This window comes from Saccoglossus kowalevskii, chromosome 17, assembly GCF_978046115.1.
Source record: "Saccoglossus kowalevskii chromosome 17, keSacKowa6.1, whole genome shotgun sequence".
Taxonomy (NCBI): domain Eukaryota; kingdom Metazoa; phylum Hemichordata; class Enteropneusta; family Harrimaniidae; genus Saccoglossus; species Saccoglossus kowalevskii.
In genome coordinates, this window is record NC_140657.1 from 13,245,494 (window position 1) to 13,266,015 (window position 20,522).

The following is a 20,522-nucleotide window of genomic DNA, read 5'->3' on the forward strand; positions in this document are numbered from 1 at the left end:
CACTTGTTTCTTTGCTTCGCTGAAAATGACGTATTTTTCATATTTGTTATGCATTAAAATTATTACAGTAAATGTGTCATTAATTAAGAAACATACTGGATTAAAACTACCTATATGAAATATAGTGATATCAAGTACCAACTTAACAAATATGTCTGTAAATGTACATATTTTAGCCAGCTTAACCAAATGATCTCACGTGTCTACATACCTACCATTTCATATTCTTTCGCATTTCAATAAAAGTCCTGGATTGTATTTGTCGGCATGCATATTTGAAGTCGTGTCCCATGAACATTCACTGGTCCAAATAGACTGACATTTTGTCAAAGAATATGACGAAACGATATATGCATATTATTAAAGTAATTTGCGTGTTCATTATATTTTGCTAACACCGACTATGCCTTGGTTTGCTATTCCGATTAGCGGCTTCTTTAAATAATGAATATGAACATGCCTCACAGTCACTATAATATTCCTAGAAAATATATTAAGACTTTTTTTGTTACAAACTTGCAAAGCATTGAATGAACGAATTCAAAATTATAGTTGGAAATACCAATACACAAATCAAGCGTGGTTATTTTATCCTTTTGAATGTTTTGTTGGTTATGGATAAGTGCTGCAATTGATAGATTGGAATTAAGCTTAGCTGACAATAAATATTTGAATAACACTCAACTCCAAATACTTGTAGCAAGTTTTTAATTGTTAATTCATTTAAAAATAACAATGATGATATATTGAGAAACAGAAAATATTGACTTCAATGAAAATCAATTATATAAATCAAAATACAATTTGTAAAAAAACTCCACGCAGTAATCAGTGAACAAATTTATTGAAAATAACGGCTTACAGACACGGACAACTACTATAAACTAATAAAAATACAGATTCAATAAAATACAATTCAATAAACTACAAATTGGGCAAGGGACCCACTTCAATCCACCATGATAGCATGTGCCCCTGTGCACTGAATTTCGGCATCAGAACGAAGAAGGGGCAAAACCTGCATAAGTCCGCCCGACCTTGAAATAGGCTCAGAATGAAATCCAATGCCCATGGTGGTAGGAAGAAGCTAGCCAATACAGAACGGGGGTGGTGGTGGGATGAAGAGCGTCGGGAAAAATAATGTTTGAGCAGTGATACGTAAAAAACAATGCATGGAACTGCTGCACAAAAGAAAACAAAAACGGTAGGGACGCTACAGTCAGTGTGCAGAAGCTGGTTAAAATTTGCTGGCGCAAAACAAGCTGATTGGTAGACAAAGAAGCAAGCTGATTGGCAGCAATAAAATGGCTGTGATTGGCTGAGAGCAGAGTATCCTGAATCTTAGAATTGTTCCAAGCTCAAGGGTCCCTATCTTCTTACAAACTCACACTTGTGCAGTCACAAGTGAGCAATTATAATTGAGAAACAAATCTTCTCACATCTAACAAATTAAAAACTACTACACTTCTTGAAGAACTAAAAACTACATTTTGTTCGGATGATTAAAACCTGCAGACGAATACGTAAAAGTTGAACTTTAACGCCTTATTATGCAGCGCGCACGCCCTCACTCCTTTATCTATATCCGCTCAGTGATGTCACTGCATATCATGAATAAATAATAACAACATATTAGCTGCAAATAAGACCAGTCTGTGGTGGTTTCGCGTTCACCCCACCTTTTGCAAAACTATTTTTTTCATTTTTGTTTATTAATAGTATCATTATTATTAACATTTAACTGAAAAAAAATCGCCACAGCTGGGCCAGTCTAGGCTAGGAGCAATGATATCTGGCCTTTTCTGCATAAACACCTTGGGTAGGAATTTTGACAGAGATAACATGTTCCAGGAAACCGAAGTTGTTTGGCTATGTGCCTGGCTTTAATTACTGGATGGCTATTCCTTACAACTAGCTTTCATAGCCATGTGATGTTGTGAAATAGCTTATCAACAATATGGAACGATAGAACGCCTATCACATGACTAGTGGCTATGGTGCAACACACCTGTCAATCCATCATAATGCGACTAATGGATATGGTGCATCACACCGGTCAATCCACCAAAATGTGACTAATGGCTATGGTGCAACACACCGGTCAATCCACCAAAATGTGACTAATGGCTATGGTGCAACACACCGGTCAATCCACCAAAATGTGACTAATGGCTATGGTGCAACACACCTGTCGATCTGTCATGGATTTGTTTTTGCGCATCTGTTGACCGACTTAATTAGCTGATTATTACCTGTATTGCTGTGTTATGTCTGTCATCGTTTAGGCCTATTTGAAGTTTTGGACGGAACTTGGCTCAGTGATTTGGAACTAATTACCAGATAACCGCCGCTATTCAGACTATTCATTCTGACAGTTTATATTCATAGTTATTAATGTAGTGAACGATTAATCAAAAGATATGACGTATTCAGTACTTAGTGTGATTGGCTTTATGATTGAAGGTTACGCCCTAGAGTCTTTTTACTGCTTTGTATTTGGTTAGAGTTGTGAAAATGAATAAAGAGAGTTTTAGTCGGTCTTGGCAAGTACTCTACAATAGACGAATCGAGTGCAGTCCTGGAGAGCCTTGGGGCGAGTGATGACGCAGTCTAAGAGAGTCTTGGGTCAGCCTTGCGATAGTCTTGGGGATTTTTCCCCAGGACGCTGTGTCTTATAGTGTGCTCGATTGACCGACTAAGACGAGAGCTGAAACGTATTTCGTTGTGTGTGTCTTATTTGACTGTAAAGTTAAAGTGACTTTCCCGATCCCGTACCTCAAGGGGACGCGAAAGAGAGACGAGACGAGATTCCCCCCTGGCAAGTGTGGAGAACCCCTCAGAGAGAATTACCCCCTGATAGATCCATCAAAATGTCATTTGTGACTTTGGTGCATCACACCAGTCAATCCATCAAAATTGACTAGTTGCAATGCTACAACCCACCTGTCAATCCATCAAAATGTGAATAGTGGATATGGTGCATCACATCGGTCAATCCACCAAAATGCGACTAGTGGCTATGGTGCAACACACCTGTCAATCCACCAAAATGCTGGCAGAGAAAATGTCTGTGACCACGTCCTATAATATGCACTGTGCATTTAAACGTCTAGAATTTATAAAAAGGGATGGTCACCGCTTCAGCTACACCTGTGTGTAGTACTGCTGTTAATGCAACTGCAGTCACTTGATGGAAAATGTTTGTCTAGAAGGTGTTGTGGGCAGAATAGGTAGCAAGTAAGAGGTGTGGGAAAGCTTGTGAAACATTCACTAAATACATGATAGTGTTCAAACAACAAAGACAAATGGCTATGGCTTGTTCAGAACAATTGATGCAATAACTAAATCCTGCATAACTAAATAACCAAGCATTGGCAGATATTGTAGACATAGCACAAGTAAGATAACATTATGGGGTCAACATTGCTAAGAATTACAATGCCGGGATTGTTACATACTCCTTTGCTTGAAGTTGCCCTGCCTAACAAAAGAAGATACAAGATTTGGTTTCTATTAGGTCGATGTAGGGATTACTATATTATTCGAATACATTTGTGATTCAACAATGTCATGATTTTCCTGTGTTCGTGTTTTCGCCTTTCGTTATACAAATATAAACAAAAGAATTGCTGTATCTATATCTCAAGAATAAATGCATACCTTTGTTTATTCACCCTCAACTATGTTCAAATAACGAAAACAATCTTATTTACTTCAAATCAATCACTGTGAGCTAAGAGCACCAACGCCAACTGATGGGGACATCTAAATATGAATTTCGATGTGCAGCAGACACTCCCAAACTGACAGTAAAGCTTATGACTATGAACACTATTGGTGATAAGAGAAATGTTTTTTTTCATGTAAATCATTCAACAATATTGATGGGTGTTACGGTCGAGTTTGAATCGAAAGTCGGATGACGGTCAGACACGAATCTTTCCGTTGACCCCAACTCAAACAAGGGAATCGCAACAAGAAACGACACTAAAACATGCTGTTATCAAAACTAAATATTGTATTCGTGTGTAGTGTGATCACGAGGTATCTCTGGATCGTACAGTGTATGAAAAGTTACATACAATAAAGTACTATCATTTCATTATTTGTCAAATACAACATGCATAATAATATAACCGGCATTCACGCCGTATTCAATTCGTTACAAACTAAGGTCAAGCGTTGGGAACACCCCATGAATATATTATCCTAACACCAGACTACAGCTGGGTTTCACAACAACTCCAATTCACCTAATTAAACAGTGGCTGCAGGAACACTACAATAATCACTACAACAAATAGTACTATATTCAAACAGTGGCTTCGGAAACACCACAATATCTCAGCTCAATAGAAATATCCAATTATTCGGAATGCTTGCCCCTTAACGTAGTTGATCAATTACAATATACTATCATGCAAATACAAATCATAGGGATTCAATATAATTACAAATATGTACGCAAACACTAGTTCGTGAACACAGTCAGTTCCATAAGAAATACCTTTGGCTACGATAACGCGGAAATACACCAACGCCGGAACGGCGACGTAGAGTACGTACTTGAGACGGTGACCTCCACGCACCTTACAATTCTCTGGTCATAGAATTGAGATAGTCAGTCGGCGACGTTCACGCACCTTATGGTTCTTCAGCTGTTCAGTTGCAGTAGTCAGTTAACGAACACGCCCTTGAAGTAATTGCTGAACTTAGCGGAGAACGGTATGGCGTAACTGTAGCATTGATAGCGTACGACCAAACGTGACGGCGTTGAAGTGAATGAGCGCCCAATTGTTTCAAACGCCACGTGGCGACACCAGAACCTTGACACACCTGCTGACCACGCGAGGTATTGTAGTGAATGACCACGGATTCAAGTCTGACCACACATATTTATAGACAACGCATAGGCGTCTCCCTAGCTCAATGGTAAATGTGTTCGCATTCACACACACAAACAAAACAAATAACAGTATGCAAAACACAGAAATACGTAACACCTCCCTCTTTAAAGGAAGAAAATTTGGCATATGAAAATGACAAATTTTCGTTTACATAATTATCCAACTTAATTTTTTTATATTCATGTAATTGTATATATTTTTTTCAAGAAAATTCAATTCACCGTTTATATACATTATTAGAACTTCAATCATCTTAACTACATACTATGATGGATAGGGAGGTTTCTTATAATGAACTAAGTAGTAGAAGACTGGCACTAGAGAAATTGTTTGCCTCTTATACAAAGTCATATACAGAGTACAGGCAACTCCTACTTCCCTCATCTTGAAGTGTAGTAGAATCTGAGTATGATTAAGGAACATTTTGATAAAAAATTTCATGATTACATGTTTCCAAGTGTCCATATAAACACAGAGACAGGGGATGGTGGATCTTATGTTTTTCCACGAGACACTAAGGTGCCAATGATGCCAGCTGACCAACCCACTACAGTTCTTCCTTTCATGGTCGCTCACCATATACATTCTCCCAAAAAAATCTGAGTGACATTGGTGAATGTATGGGAAACAACGCTGGTAGTCAAGTGTTTGGCAGTCGCGAGTCGTCAAAGGAAAGAAACAAATCTAGTACTTACAAGTCCAGTTCAGCATCCAAAAAGCCAAAAGTGATACTAGATCAGTGTGATTTTGAATTTTTACAAAAGGAACAACAAATTAATGTTCAACAGCAGAAAAACGAGGCTGAACTGACAATGCTTTAAGCCAAAAGAAAGGTAAATGAGGCAGCATTTGAAGTGCAGAATATTGAAGAAGATTCAAATGCAATTTCAGATGTCTTTCCTAAATCAGAGACAATTGATAACTATTTCCAGTCACGCAAAGAGTATATGCGACCAGTAGCACCTGACAAACATCTTAAACCTGAAAGAACTGATAAGCAGCCAGAAAAGTTATCTTTTCACGCTTCTGCAACATAAGTCTTTGCAAGAACATTTATCAAATGCCAAAGAAATTGCTTCACAAAATAATTCAATTGGTAATCCTATTGATGAAGGCACAATCCATTCATCAAGTCAGAAGCAACTAAGAGCGCATGATGCAGCATCAGTGTGAAACTATGAGAGCAGTAACAAGTAATTTCAGCATGCCCAAGCGTGAATTCCTCTTCTTTGATGGAGATTCTGTATCATATCCTGTATTCATAAAAAACTTTGAAGTTATCGTGGAAGAAAGAATTAAAGATGACAACGTCAGACTTTCTTACATGATCCAGCATTGTATTGGAATAGCAAACCAAGCTATTCAAAATTGTGTCATACTTCGACCTGACCAGGGTTACCAAAAAGCTCGTAAAATCTTGCAAAGAAACTTTTGAAAAAACAAAACAAAACACAACATCGTACATGCAACAACAGAGGTCGTGAGAAGTCAGCAGATAAAGTCTCAAGAAGTTGAAGAGATATGAAGAATTGCCATTTGTGTTCTGAACAAATGAATTTCAAAGCAGATATTAACTCGATGGACACTCTCGATAAAGTCATTAAATGTTTGCCAGTATATATATGCAAGCCGACTGGGCATAAGAAGCTGGTAAACTAATTAGTTTTGGAGTTGAACCTGAATTCGTACACTTGACCAAATTCCTGGAAACGAAGTCAGCCATTGTCAATACAAGGTTTGAATAATTGGTTGGGTCCACGCCAGATGGAAAAGGAAAGGAAACCAGAAGGAAACCAAATTCAAGGTACAGGGTAAAGTGGTTCAATCGTCTGCAAAAGTCACTACATTAGCAACACAGCAGCTTGAGGATTAAGCCCATTCTAAAAAGAAATAATACACTACAAATACAAATACAGAGATATATAATACTAAAAGTAAGAGTAAGTCTGAATGCATATATTGCAAATATGCCGTAGATTTGTCTACAAAACATTCCAAGACAAGAAAGACTTTGTGCGTAAGCAGAGATTGTGGTACTATTGCTGCAAAGCAAACCCGCTTATTTTGCACGATCATGTCGAAGTAGAAATTTCTGCCTGGTGACTAGTTGTAGCAGACGCCATCATCCCTTAAGCTTGCTGCATCCCTTAACATCTCCACTACCAACAAATGAAACACCTCTAGTAGAACGACCAAATACAAATCAGCAACCAGTTAGTTATAATGGCGCTGTCACTGGTATTACGCATGATCCAAAAGCTAGTAATGTGGCTAGTGGCAAGGTATTGCCAAGCGAGTTGTCCCTGTAAAAGTTAGTACACCAAATGCGGAACCAGACGTTGAGACCTATGCATTTTTAGATAATGGTTCTGATTCTACAATGTGCTTGAATAATCTAGTGGATAAGATAAAGTTAGATGGTAGCCTATCATATATACCCTATGTACAATAAATGATGATGTAAAGAAGAATGGACGTGAAGTGCAGCTACATGTAACTACATTCAAACCAAGGTGTGTACTTAGATAAAGTATGGACAACTGATAATTAGCCTACAGCTGAGAAAAGCATATCAACAGTGAAAGACGTCACGAGATGGTCTCATTTGCATAACATTGACTTGTTAGGGATAGAAAATAAACAGGTTACAATCTTGATTGGTAATGATGTGCCAAATGCACACATGGTTTTGAAGGAAAGACGTGGTAAGAGAAAATAACCATATGTCATACGTACAATGATAGGTTGGTTAGTTATTGGTTCAATGGGTGAACAAGAAAAACAGAATTCGTATTACAGTGTCCTGTATAAATTGTATTGAGGTGGATCAAGCCCTTAATTGTGATTCTCAACTTCAGATTTAATGCAGATTTCAGTGAATTTTTGGTTGAAACAAAAGAAAGCATGTCCCTGGAAGACAGGAGAGCAAAGGCTATAATGGACAACTATGTTAGTCTGCAAGATTGTCATTATCAATTGGTACTGCCATGGGGATACGATGACCCATGTTTACCAAAAAATATACCAGCTGCTGAGAAAAGACACTTCGAATGAAACTTCGGTTACAAAGAGATCCCTTATTACATCACAAATATAAGTCTACATTAGATGATTATATCGCTCAAAGCCATGCCAGGAAAACACTAGACGTTGAATCATTAAACACTACAAATAGATCTGTATGGTACTTACTACTTCATCCCGCACTCATCATCATCCACACAAACCTGATAAAGTAAGAGTAGTGTTTGATTGTGTGGCAAAATATAAAGACACTTCCCTGTATGATCAACACCTTTAAGGTCCCAACCTGAATAACTCGCTGGTAGGAGTCTTGCTTTAGTTTCGAAAAGAACCAATAGCAATGGTAGCAGAATCAAGCAAAAAGAGATCGTGATGCATTGAGATTTCTCTGGTGGGATGACACTGTTACGTTAAGTAGGCCAGTTGAATATTAGGTGTTGGTGCATTTCTTTGGTGCAACATCTTCACCCAGTTGTGCTGTGTATGCTTTAAGACGAACTCCAAATGACAACTATGCTGTATTCAACCCACAAGTTGTTGATACAGTACATCCGATTTCGAAACTTCTATGGAAAAAGTTGCATTTAGTTTTTGAATTAGTGACAAGCCTATTACAGGAATGTAAAGAGGAATCTTGACTTATGTTGCTTCTGTTTATAATACACTTGGGTTTGCTTGATCCCATTGTTATGCCTGCAAAGAAACTTCTACAAGATTTGTGTAAAATTGGACATGGTTGAGATGATCTTATACCAGATGGACAATTAACCGTGTGGAGAAAGTGGGAAGATAATCTTTTGTATTATATAAGTTGGAAATACCTATATGTTATAAGCCAACTTTGTTTGGTAAACTACAGACAGCCGAACTTGATGCATCATTAGCAGGATATGGAGTAGTCTTGTATCTCCGCTTATTAAATGCAAATGATGAAATTCACTGTTGTCTTGTAATGGAGAAGTCGAGAGTCCCACCTTTTAAAATAGTGACTATCCCTAGATCAGAATTAACAGCAGCAACTATATCTGTGAAGGTTAGTCGATAAATTCAAAGTGAACTGCAACTACCTATACATAGAGCATTCTTTTGGACAGAATACGATTGTAATTCAGTACATTTGTAATTTAGATAAAGGGTTTCAAACCTTCGATGCGAATAGACTCCAAGTAATTCATGATGCTCCACCTCATCTCAGTGGCATTATGTTTATTCTGGGTCCAATCCAGCTGACCAAGCTTCTCGTGGAATTCATGTTGCAGTATTAGAAAATAAACAACTCCAGCAATGGTTCAAAGGTTCCCAATTTCTATAGCAACAACAATCAAATTGGTCATCGGAACACGATGAACTATTGGAAATTTCTGAAAATGATAAAGAATTAAAAAGTAAGAATTCTCAAATCTGTGCAACGCAGACTGATACAAAAGTGGAGAATGATTTTGTGGTTACTCCATAGGTTTTCATCATGGTACAAATTACAGATCTCAGATAAATATGGTATGGTTTCGTGAACTCTGTCTACTAGAAGGGAATATGGATGACGAAAGTACCCAGAAGAGTGGAACAAGCAGTGGTAAATGTTTGTCTAATGATAGTGAGGATGGAAAGACACTAATAAGAAGTACTCCTGGAAGGAAAATGATATACCTTAAAGAACAAAGGAAAGATAAATCTATATCTTGTCCTCGACGTAGTGCAAGGCTGTATAATAAAAGATAAGTGAACAAATTGTTATCACAATTTATGACCCACCATGAACTAATAGTTTTGATGTATATAAGTGGAAATTACTAGCATTGTACTTGAATATATATGTGAAAAAGGCTACCTTGTGTGGTGAGCTTTTCGGGGCCGGTATGTAAGTGCAAGCTACCTGTTCAGTGATTGGCTCGTCACTCAGTAATTCAGCGGTTAAGGTTTATTGTTCAGTTCTTTTGTTTAAATCCAAATTTGCATATTTTGGCCCCTTCCCCCTGTCTGCCTTCAACCACGTGGCAGCTCAGTGTTTCAGTGTAGTTCCAGTCTTCCTAAAGTGAAGACGTGTTCAAGCTAAGCATTTACAGTTCAAGCTAAACATTATTAGTCTTTTAATTTGTAGTATTCTTGTAGCTGTGTAATAATTTATTCCGTTGTGCACTAGACATTGAGCAAGAGCCGTTTGTATGTTTTTTTATAGACCACATGGCATGGAGTAAAGTACGAAACAAGATATTGGTGTCAACGGTTCCTTTGAAATACTCATTCGAAATTCAATTTAATTTGTCGTTATTTTCTAATTTATTGTAACTCATGTATATATGATAAATGGAAATCACGTGTTACTTGATTGTGTTATTAAACTCGTAAACCTCCGTAGGGTTTTGGATTCTACACTTACATTGGCTGAAGCATCTGTATATGTGGAAATAATCAGTGTGAATAGCAAACTAGTGGTCAGATTTCTTACTTCTGGCAGACATAAAACAAATGTTTTTTCAATGCAGAGCACACTGTATATTACAAAATGCCTTTCAAAATTTTCATATTTCAAAGCATTTGTCATTCTATGATATTGGCTCTTTAGTGCACTAAGTAACTAAAAAACGTTTATATAAACATTTACCCACCCATAATGTTGTATCCCAAGTGTTGTATTATGGGAATGAATGCTGAAAACACCGCCTCTGCTACATAACTGTTAATGGCAATGGCAATGGTTATTAATCTCATATTGAACATGAAACTATATAGTATGAGGTTGAAAAACAAGAGCTCAAATATATATATCTTGTTATATTGTTTATATTGAGTGGTCTATCAAACGCTATTTTTTATATCCAGTAATACAATTTAAAATTGATATTTCCCATCGCTTTACTATTTGAAATATGTAATCCGGTTAAAGATCTGGAACTGGGTGTGTATCTCCCGCATTGACATTATCATTTCTGAATATTTTATGTTTGCGCCCTCTAGAACTATGTATTAGTATTCCTTTGTTTTACTGCTATACTTGTTCATAGAATTATTCCTACACGTCTTATGATCACTGTTTTAGTCCCATACCCAAAGATTCGTGGGGGGGGGGTCGAAATAATATCGCTTAATCGTTGCACTGAGTGTCTATCTACTACAAATAAGTAGTTTGGTTTTAAATCTTTTCATGTTTGTTTTGAAGGAAATTTTACACTATTATAAGCGTCAAAATACTCCGGTTTTTGTTACTTTTATGGATGCTTCTAAAGTTTTCGATTATGTTCGCCATGATATTCTGTTTTAGTTTTTGTTTACGTTTGCACTTGTCTGACAACCCAATTGTTACAGCTGTATTATCTATTCCTGTTTTGTTGGATAGTGTATTATGGAAACTGTGGTGCAAGAGAATTTGTCGATGTGTACATTTTTTTTAACTTCTATCTATTATTTATTTTTAATCTGAAATAAACCTCAATAATAATAAAAATAATAATCAATGCTGACATGAATGCTGCTCACAAAAATCAATTTCTTATTACTATTGTGAATAATATTTATTACATCATTTCCATACTGCTCAATTCTCGGTACACAAAAGGAAACATATATATACGTCTGCAATTGTGTAAAGCCATTTTTAAAAATATGTAAATTTTGTCAGCAAATATAACTCGTCAACTTTAATATATCTAAAATTGAAACCATCTGGCCCACTGAATTACAATTGTATTGATGCACTTTAGACAATACATGTTGGGAAAATTTGAAATAAATTTGGAGCACCATTTTACAACCCTTAAACTATCATGAGATTCTGAATCGGTTAAATCAGAAGTATTTCAACTGAAAAAATCAGCTTTACAATTTCAATAAAAGAAAAATGGCAAATGCACAGTGAAATGAATTTCATAAAAAGGTGTTTTGAAACCAGGATATACAACCCGGGCAAGGATGTATACAGTCTGAAGATTGTGAGGATTTGCGTGAGACGGTATTGGAAGACGCGAAGCAGGGCAAGGTGATCAGTCTATTCACGCTTATGCTGGCTCCATAGAAAACACTCCCTAATGAATGAGGGTAATACGATCACTCATGCAACAAGCCAACGACGCTTACACTGAGAAATACCAGGTTCGTCCCAGGTATAATTGTTAGTTCATTAAAAATGGTACAGCTTTATTCGTCCATAATTGGTTTGTCTTTGAATTGAATTAGTTTAGCTTGTTGGTCACGAATTGCCACAATACAGATAGTCTGGCTTTATTCCTGACATGTGAACATAGAACTTATATCATTACAAAGGTTCATGAATACATAAACTGGCTTACGTGACTTCTGCACTCATTGAATGGTAGGAATATGGCAACATCGACAGTTCCCATCATTGACTTCTCGGAATATAATCTCAATAGAAATACACCTGATGCCGAGACTTACCAGAAGCTTATCGATGACGTACATCATGGTTTCACTACCGCTGGATGTGTTTATTTTATAAATCATGGCATTCCAGAACTTGCGGTGAGTAGAAACACATTGTAATAAGAAGGTATATTTTGACAATGTCAGACCTTGTTTTGGCTACCGGACCCAAATGTATACACAGTATTTCATTGCAGATTAGTCCAGCTTTATTCATCCAAACGATCAGCTAAGGTAATGCCTCGGTGTTCCCTTCCCTGCTAAATCTTACAAACTCCAACTCCTGCAGCCGTTGTCATGATAGCATAATTACTGGGGATGTGTTTCAAATGTTGAAGCCACTGTTGAAAACAACTTGTAAATAAAGTATTTATAAAATTGTTGTATGTAGTATATGTTTATAATGAACATACAAGTTATTATAATATAAATTTCATTGTACTAAAATGAAAATGTGGTACCATAAACGTGTAATTTACTAAGCACAACTTCGCCTAATGTCGGTGTGCTTGGGGCCACATGTGGGGTCAGAGGTTTCTAGTACTCGACCTCTCTCACATGTCTTTAAGTTAAGGGTGTGTAGCTTTAACATCGACCTACTTATCCGACGACGCTTACACTGAGAAATACCAGGTTCGTCCCAAAAGGAATAAATGTTAGTTCATAAAGATAGTACTAACAGCTTCATTCATGCATAATTGCTTTGTCTTTTAATTGAATATGGTGCTAACTGATTGCAGTAGTTTAGCTTGTTAGTCACGAATTGTCACAATACAGATAGTCTGGCTTTATTCCTGACATGTGAACATAGAACTTAAATCATTACAAAGGTTCATGAATAGACAAACTGGCTTACGGGACTTCTGCACTCATTGAATTGTAGCAGTATAGCAGCATCGACAGTTCCCGTCATTGACTTCTCGGCATATAATCTTAATAGAAATACACCTGATGCCGAGACTTACCAGAACCTTATCGATGACGTACATTATGGTTTCACTGCCGCTGGATGAGTTTATTTTATAAATCATGGCATACCTGAACTTGCAGTGAGTGGAAACACATTGCAATAAGATGGTACATTTTGGCAATGTTAGACGTTGTTTTAGCTATTTGACCAAAATGTATACACAGTATTTCATTGCAGATTAGTCCAGCTTTATTCATCCAAACGATCAGCTGAGGTAATGCCTTGGTGTTCCCTTCCCTGCCAAATCTTACAAACTCCAACTCCGGCAGCCGTTGTCATGATCACACAATTACCGGGGATGTGTCTTAAATGTTAAAGCACTGCCACTGTTGAAAACAACTTGTAAATAAAGTATTTATAAAATTCTGTATGTAGTATATGTTTATAATGTCTATAATGAACATACAAGTTGTTATAATATAAATTTCATTGTAATAACATGAAAATAGGGTATAATAAACGTGTAATTTACTAAGCACAACTTCGCCTGATTTCGTTGTGCTTGGGGCCACATGTGGGATCAGAGGTTTCTAGTACATGACCTATATCTCTCACATGTCTTTACGTTGGGGGTGAATAGCTCTAACATCGACCTACTTAGCCGACGACGCTTACACAGAGAAATACCAGGTTCGTCCCAAAGGGAATAAACGTTAGTTCATTACACATAGTACAGCTTTATTCATCCATAATTGGTCTGTCTATGGTGCTGATTCCAGTAGTGTAGCTTTTTAGTCATGAATTACCACAATAAAGATAGTCTGGCTTTATTTTTCAAAACGGCCAGCTGAAGTAACGCCTCACTGCTCACTTTCATGCCAAATTTTACATAATCTAAGGCGTGACAGAGTAAACATGCGATTAGCCAGTAGCTGTTAGTTAAGGTATTTCAAAAATTGACACTACTGAAATTCCTGTGATACATGTTTAAATTATCTACTGAAAAATAATAATATCAAACGTATGTGCGTTATTGCCCCATGCTAACACACTCCCTTCCGAACTAATGAGAGATATTTGCATCGCACGTGAATTAGTCTACATTGAATTCTAATAAACTTTCTAAAAATGTAAAAGGTGAGTTACAAGAGATTAGAATTGCCCTTACAATCATATTGGCGATCCGTTTAGCTTGGATTGCCCTTAAAATCGCTTTTGTGTGTGCGTCTGAGAGAGTGATTTCCAGAGTGAAATGAGCTATGTCAGAGGTTTTAAACGGCATCAAAAGAATTAAACCAAGTGTCGCAAAGCTCATGCTATACCATTAAATTGACTCAAAGAGGTATGCTCATGCTTGCTGGGAATTTTACAAGCCTTGCCACAATTTAAACTTGAACATTTTAGTCATTTGTTTGCGTTCAATTCATTGTTGTTTTTATTTTATTTCTAATTGGGCAAACGATAATGCGTTTGTGCATTTCTAATGCTCTTAGTACGAAAATGCAACAATACAAATGTTGTATCAAAATACGTTGTAAGTATATGTTACTTTTTTCAGTAATATAACACCAAAAGTCATACGACAGCTGAAGGGGTTGTATCGTCCCAGTACTGACCAGAACTACGCTATTTTGGGGCAAGTTTATTTCTATAATATTTCTCAGTTTAATTTATAATTATTTAGTAAAGACATCACTGAAAGGATTTATTATATCCGTAAAATACGTGCCTATCGACGACAACAAACTCACGGAACTCCTTGTGCGATATGTGTTAGATCGGTGTAGAGAAGACGCCAGACTGCAGAGTCGATGAGCTGAGCTGAGGTTCTCTTTGTGAATGTGGCAGCCCATGTGATATTGGTGATGCAATAACAAGATTTAAGAGTTCTTAGATCAATAAGGAATGTTTTATATCGATTGATTGAATACTTCTTGAAAGAGAGACGATTTTTAAGATATATTGCTACATTATATTTCCTAGTAAAATTGTATGTATTCGTGTTTTGGAGGTATTGATTCTAATGTCTGAATTACGTTGACCCGAACATGGATATCACTCTGCGTTTAGGTGCGTAACTACTGCAGTTGAACTCAGGTTATAGGCAGATTATTTGTATGAGGAAAATCAAAACATACATTGTATGATATATATGATGACCTCGCCATGTCGTCAGACTGTATTGTTTTCATAGTCTACTGATCAGGTGTGTTGTATATGACACAGATAAAAAAGTATATCGTCTTAAATGTCATGTCATAAACGCTCTGAACATACAGTCAAACATTCACTTGAATGAATGTGTACTTTCACTTATATACATTTTAAAAATATATCTTTCTAGATCGACAACGCATTTCAGCAATCGGTGAAATTCTTCACTTTACCAACTGAGACGAAGGTGAAGTATTCGAGACCTAATAATAGTATCCATGGTTATGTTGCAATTGGCGGTGAATCGTAAGTACTTTCATTATTGTTGGTGATGTGACGTATTGGAGCACACGTTACAAAACAAATCAACCCAAATAGGTGGGATTCGAGTTCGCAATGCAATAGTGTATCACAATAAACAGAACACTTTTCCTGTACCGCCTATTACAAAATCCCCGGGCTTAGCAATCGTTAACCGGAAATATATATTTAAAATGAATACATAGTCGACCTTTTCCCGTGGTGCAATGCGCGCAACACAAAGGAAACGTTCGAAAGACGCGCGCGTTTTGTATTCGATGTAGTGAGAATTGAGCCCTATCAACAAATAAACGAATAAACACTCAAGCATGTGAACACCCATAGTTTTGACTGATAACGATAATCATTTAAACGACTGTGGTCAGGATTAACAGTTATATCTTAGAGAGACCGTTCTCAACAATTCCCTTATTTTTTGTAGGATGCTCTTTTGTTCGTGAAAGCTTATGAAGGGCTTAACAGTGAAGCCAATATGTCAACATTGAGAACTGTATGGTATCCGCCAATCCAAGACGATGACCTCAAAACCGATCAGATACGATGTGGTGAACATGCTGACTATGGTTCAATTACTCTGGTGTTCCAAGATGACAAAGGAGGGTTACAGGTAATTTAAATGTGCAATGAATCATCATGTTTATCACCAAAACATTGTTGTGATGTGACCAGCTTCTATTGCTATTGCATAATTCATCACCTCGAGTCAACTTTCGTTGTTCTGCATGGAGCACTGTGTAATCACAATCAACTAGTTAAACACTACAGTTTCACTTAACGCATCATTTTGTAGACAACAACTTTCAGTGATTCTTTTTAAACTGTCGTTTTCAGATTTTGTATTGATCACGTAATTCGGCGGCCAACATTTGGATTTGACAAATTACTCGATGTGATATACTTGCATGTATCATTTACCTCACCAACACATTTGGTTATTCCGATTCGATTCTGCATGTAATTTGCAAAATTGGTATTTAAGAGCAATGACTGATATATAATGATGACTAATATATTATCACATTACCATATATGGTTGTTTGTCTTTCATTATAATCCATAATTGCAATATCTCAAGCATTGTAGCATTTTCCCAAATACAAAAGTATTTAAAGCGTTGTACAAGAGATGTGGCTAATATAATATATTTCTTTTCTTCTTCTTCTTCAATACACGTAACTGTAAACTCCGGGGCACTATAAAGAATGAGCTATTGTAACAAGTCTTATAATGAAGATATGACAAAAAAAATATGACTAACAAATATAAGATAACCATAGACAATTGTGCGACTTTATTATTTAGGTTTTTCATTAACCTCTTTGCTCATTTCTTTGTGGTGATTAGTTTTCTTTTTGTCATTTGGTGAACAAGAATATTTTTTACTTTTATGTGCATATGGAGCATTAGTAACGTATGTTAATTTACTGTCAGCTTTGTATTATATAGAGACTGCATATTATAACATCTTCTTGAATAAAGGTCAAAATTGCTCCAATTTGAAGGGGTAAATTATTAAAAAGCCCCCCATATTTTGTGTATTTTTTTTAGATTTAAAGTATAGTAGAGAAGTGGGCGTGTCCCCAGAAACCAAGCCTACGTCCCGAGCAAACACTAATTAAATAGCATATTTGGGAAACATTAATTGCTTCTTTATTGAGTAGAAATATATATATTCCTGCATCTGCGGAGAGGCGTAATACATGATAACAGATTACAAACATCTCATAGCATGGCGTCACACCTTCGATCTTTGCTACATTGTACTCGTGTTTCATACTACCCGATACGATGCATATTCGGTATTATTCGAGTTATTTTCACTGTAGAAATATACGAATGCATTGTTGCCGGTGGAGATTGATACACAACTCTTGCCGACATTAAACCAGGATGCAATATCGAGTTATTATGTAGACATATCATAACACATGACAGCAAATCGATATTTGCAAGACTGTCGCTAAACAAGCGCATCGAATGTGTCATTACGTGCTAACGCTAAATGATATCCATTATTTGTAGATAGTATATTTTAACTGCCACGTGCGATGATATTGAACAACATATAAACTATGAGTATTTTTTCTTGAAATGGATTAGACTTCATTGTTATTTTTCTAGATGGCGTGTGAAGATGGTAGCTTTATTGACGTCAAACCAGAAAAGGGTGGTGTTTTTGTGAATCTGGGATATATGATGGAGAGATGGACATCTGACACACTGAAAGCAAGGGTAAGTATTAGCATAAACGTAATTTTTTGACATTTTCTCATCGTGCTTTGCTTTGTTTCTCCAAGATTTTAAATCGCATAAGACGACATATATTAAGATATTTTCACCATTGTCCGGTGACCATTTTTGCGGATTATGCTTTAACAGTCATCAGCAATCATAGTATCGACGCACCCTCGACTTCAAAGATGAATTATAAAGACATTACACAGTTTAATGATAAATCACAAGGACGTTAAGTAAATTTAGGTTGATTTTTCACTAAACGTCCGTTAACGACTGTACAAACATTGTTGACAACAAACAACTAGTGAATTCATAATGTTTAGAACATGGAATACTTTCGTATTAAACGAACAGTTAAAAAAGTATAAATGAACCAAAAAGTAGTATTACATATATAAGCCCATACATAAAACTTGTACATGTTCTCTCGTGAATATTCAAAATCATTAGAGATTATGTAATGTTTACGTATACGCTAGTTGTGTAGTTGTGTAATAATGTGATTAAACTATAGGGCAAAGTTGTAGAGACATATTTATCCTTTCTTTGCCTCGAAACGTTGATTGATTTTTTGTATATTATCTTTACAGGTACATAGAGTAATAAACCCAGCATCAAGTGAATTAAAAAAACAAGCTCGTCAGTCACTTATCTGTTTTTTTACCCCAGATAAGGCATGTATCATCAAGTGTGTGGACGGAAGCAACAAGTATCCCCCAATCACCAGCATGGATTTTCTCAACATGAAATTCGGTAAAATCTATCAAAATTTTCAGACTGATTAAGGAGGAGTATTGCTTTCTTTCTCGGAAACTTGAGTTCGTTTATATTTTATAAATATATAACAGTTTCAATATTGTAAATGAAGACAAATATTTTGCTCTAGCACTCGTGGGGAATCATCTTTATTCGGAATTCTCATAATGTGAAAGGTTACATATTTAAGTATGGCTTTACCATCCATTGTAACATTTAGTGTTCCAAGAACATGTTTTCTGTATTTGCTTTGCTAGAATAAAATTCACCGGCCTCACAATACATGTATACAGGGTTGCCTTAAAATGTAGCCGATCTTATTGTCTAAGGGAGTTGGATATTTACACTTAATTCCAAGTGCCACACTTTAGAGTCATGTCTCACATTGGCTTAACTATTTGTATATATGACAATAATGAGCGTGAAAGATAAACTGGTTTGTCAAATATATATGTATATCACTCCTGATAGACAGGAATAATGCTGTTCAATGCAGCACACACTTTATATTACAAATAGTCTTTCAAAGGTCAGAATGACATTGGCTCTTTAGTACACGAAATAACTAAATAAAGTCTAAATAACCACATATTGTAACATGATTATCATATTAAATAGTATATTTTATTGTAATGGCCATTATGTGAGTGTATATTCAGACTATTTGCGCTATTGAGCATTATTTTAATTTTTGAGAAAAATGTTGTGTTTATTTCAAGGAAATAACTCGTGCGTTAATACACTCCACAACCTCATTCACATGCAAGTTCAATCGATTATTCAAGCTTCAGTATGAACTACCCAGCTTATGATTATTTTGGGAAACGCATACTGTCCACCACCTGTGACAATTGGCAGAGAAAATGTAGATAATTTCAAACAAATGAACGAATATGCAAATGAAATCGTGAAACAAGGGATTCGAACTCGCGCACATGGTATAGAAACTCGCCAATGCATATCGACGATTTAACCACTCAACCATAATAACTGACCCAAAAGGTTAAGCTAAAAATGGCATGCAGTGAACATGTATACATAGTGTCCAAAGTTGGAAGGAAATTGATACACCATCTGACATCCTGCTCATCATAGTCGAAGTCTGTACAGGTGTATTCAGTTATGTAGATTAAGTACAACCAATTTGATTTACATTTGTTTTTCTTGGATTCAAGTAATGTTCGAAAATAACAATCAAACTTTAGACATTTGTGTCAAAGATTTATGTGAGAATGTATATATATTATGTGTAGTAAGATGTCCTGAAAAGCTGATAGCATGACATTTGGATCGCCGAAGAGGCCAAGCTAGGTAAAATTAAAAATTAATTGGCAACGAGTGATTGACCAATTGATAGTCTAAAACAGTGCAACTGTGGGGGCGCTGTTCAACAGAGTCCTGCATGTCGCTGTGGAAAAAGACGAATATTTAAAATTGGGGTGTCATCAGATGTAGGGTGAGTATATGGTTTTATGAATGACCCATGAACATCATGGCAAACGTTGGTTTTTGGTAGATTATTCTACACTTGTGAATTAGGCAATGCCAAGTTTGTGGCTTAAAGGTGTACATTGTAACTTGCCGTGGAATTCTTGGGAGTGCAATTAGTACTCTTCGATGTAAAGATGTGGAGAGATTTCTCAACGGGTAGCTTGTTCTCATGTTGATATTCAATTTTGCCCTAACTGTAAAGCTCTGGATCCATTGATTCTGATAGTGATGGTTCTCACACGACAGGAGGTGGTCGTCAATGTCAGTCCACAGATGGCGCAGTAAATAATGAATTGCTGTGTTTCTTGGTCGATACAATTGATATTTTGCCAACAGATATCTTT

The 20,522-nt window shown here is 36.3% G+C and overlaps 1 protein-coding gene across 1 annotated transcript; it reads left to right on the forward strand.

Annotated features, from left to right (window-relative positions):
* The first annotated feature begins 12,245 nt into the window (after positions 1-12,245).
* LOC146732656 (uncharacterized) lies at positions 12,246-18,716 on the forward strand. Its single transcript, XM_085491879.1, has 4 exons — positions 12,246-12,407; positions 16,115-16,300; positions 17,815-17,925; positions 18,522-18,716. The coding sequence occupies exons 1-4, from the start codon at positions 12,246-12,248 to the stop codon at positions 18,714-18,716; spliced, it is 654 nt and encodes a 217-aa protein (XP_085348005.1).
* The last annotated feature ends 1,806 nt before the right edge of the window (positions 18,717-20,522 follow it).

What these genes read in the sequence shown, in the direction of transcription:
- LOC146732656 (XM_085491879.1), top strand. Translation starts at nt 12,246, where the DNA reads ATGGCAACATCGACAGTTCCCATCATTGACTTCTCGGAATATAATCTC. An exon ending in ATGGCATTCCAGAACTTGCG is followed by an intron (nt 12,408 to 16,114) that starts GTGAGTAGAAAC and finishes TATTTTTTGTAG; the next exon opens with GATGCTCTTTTGTTCGTGAA. An exon ending in CTGACACACTGAAAGCAAGG is followed by an intron (nt 17,926 to 18,521) that starts GTAAGTATTAGC and finishes TTATCTTTACAG; the next exon opens with GTACATAGAGTAATAAACCC.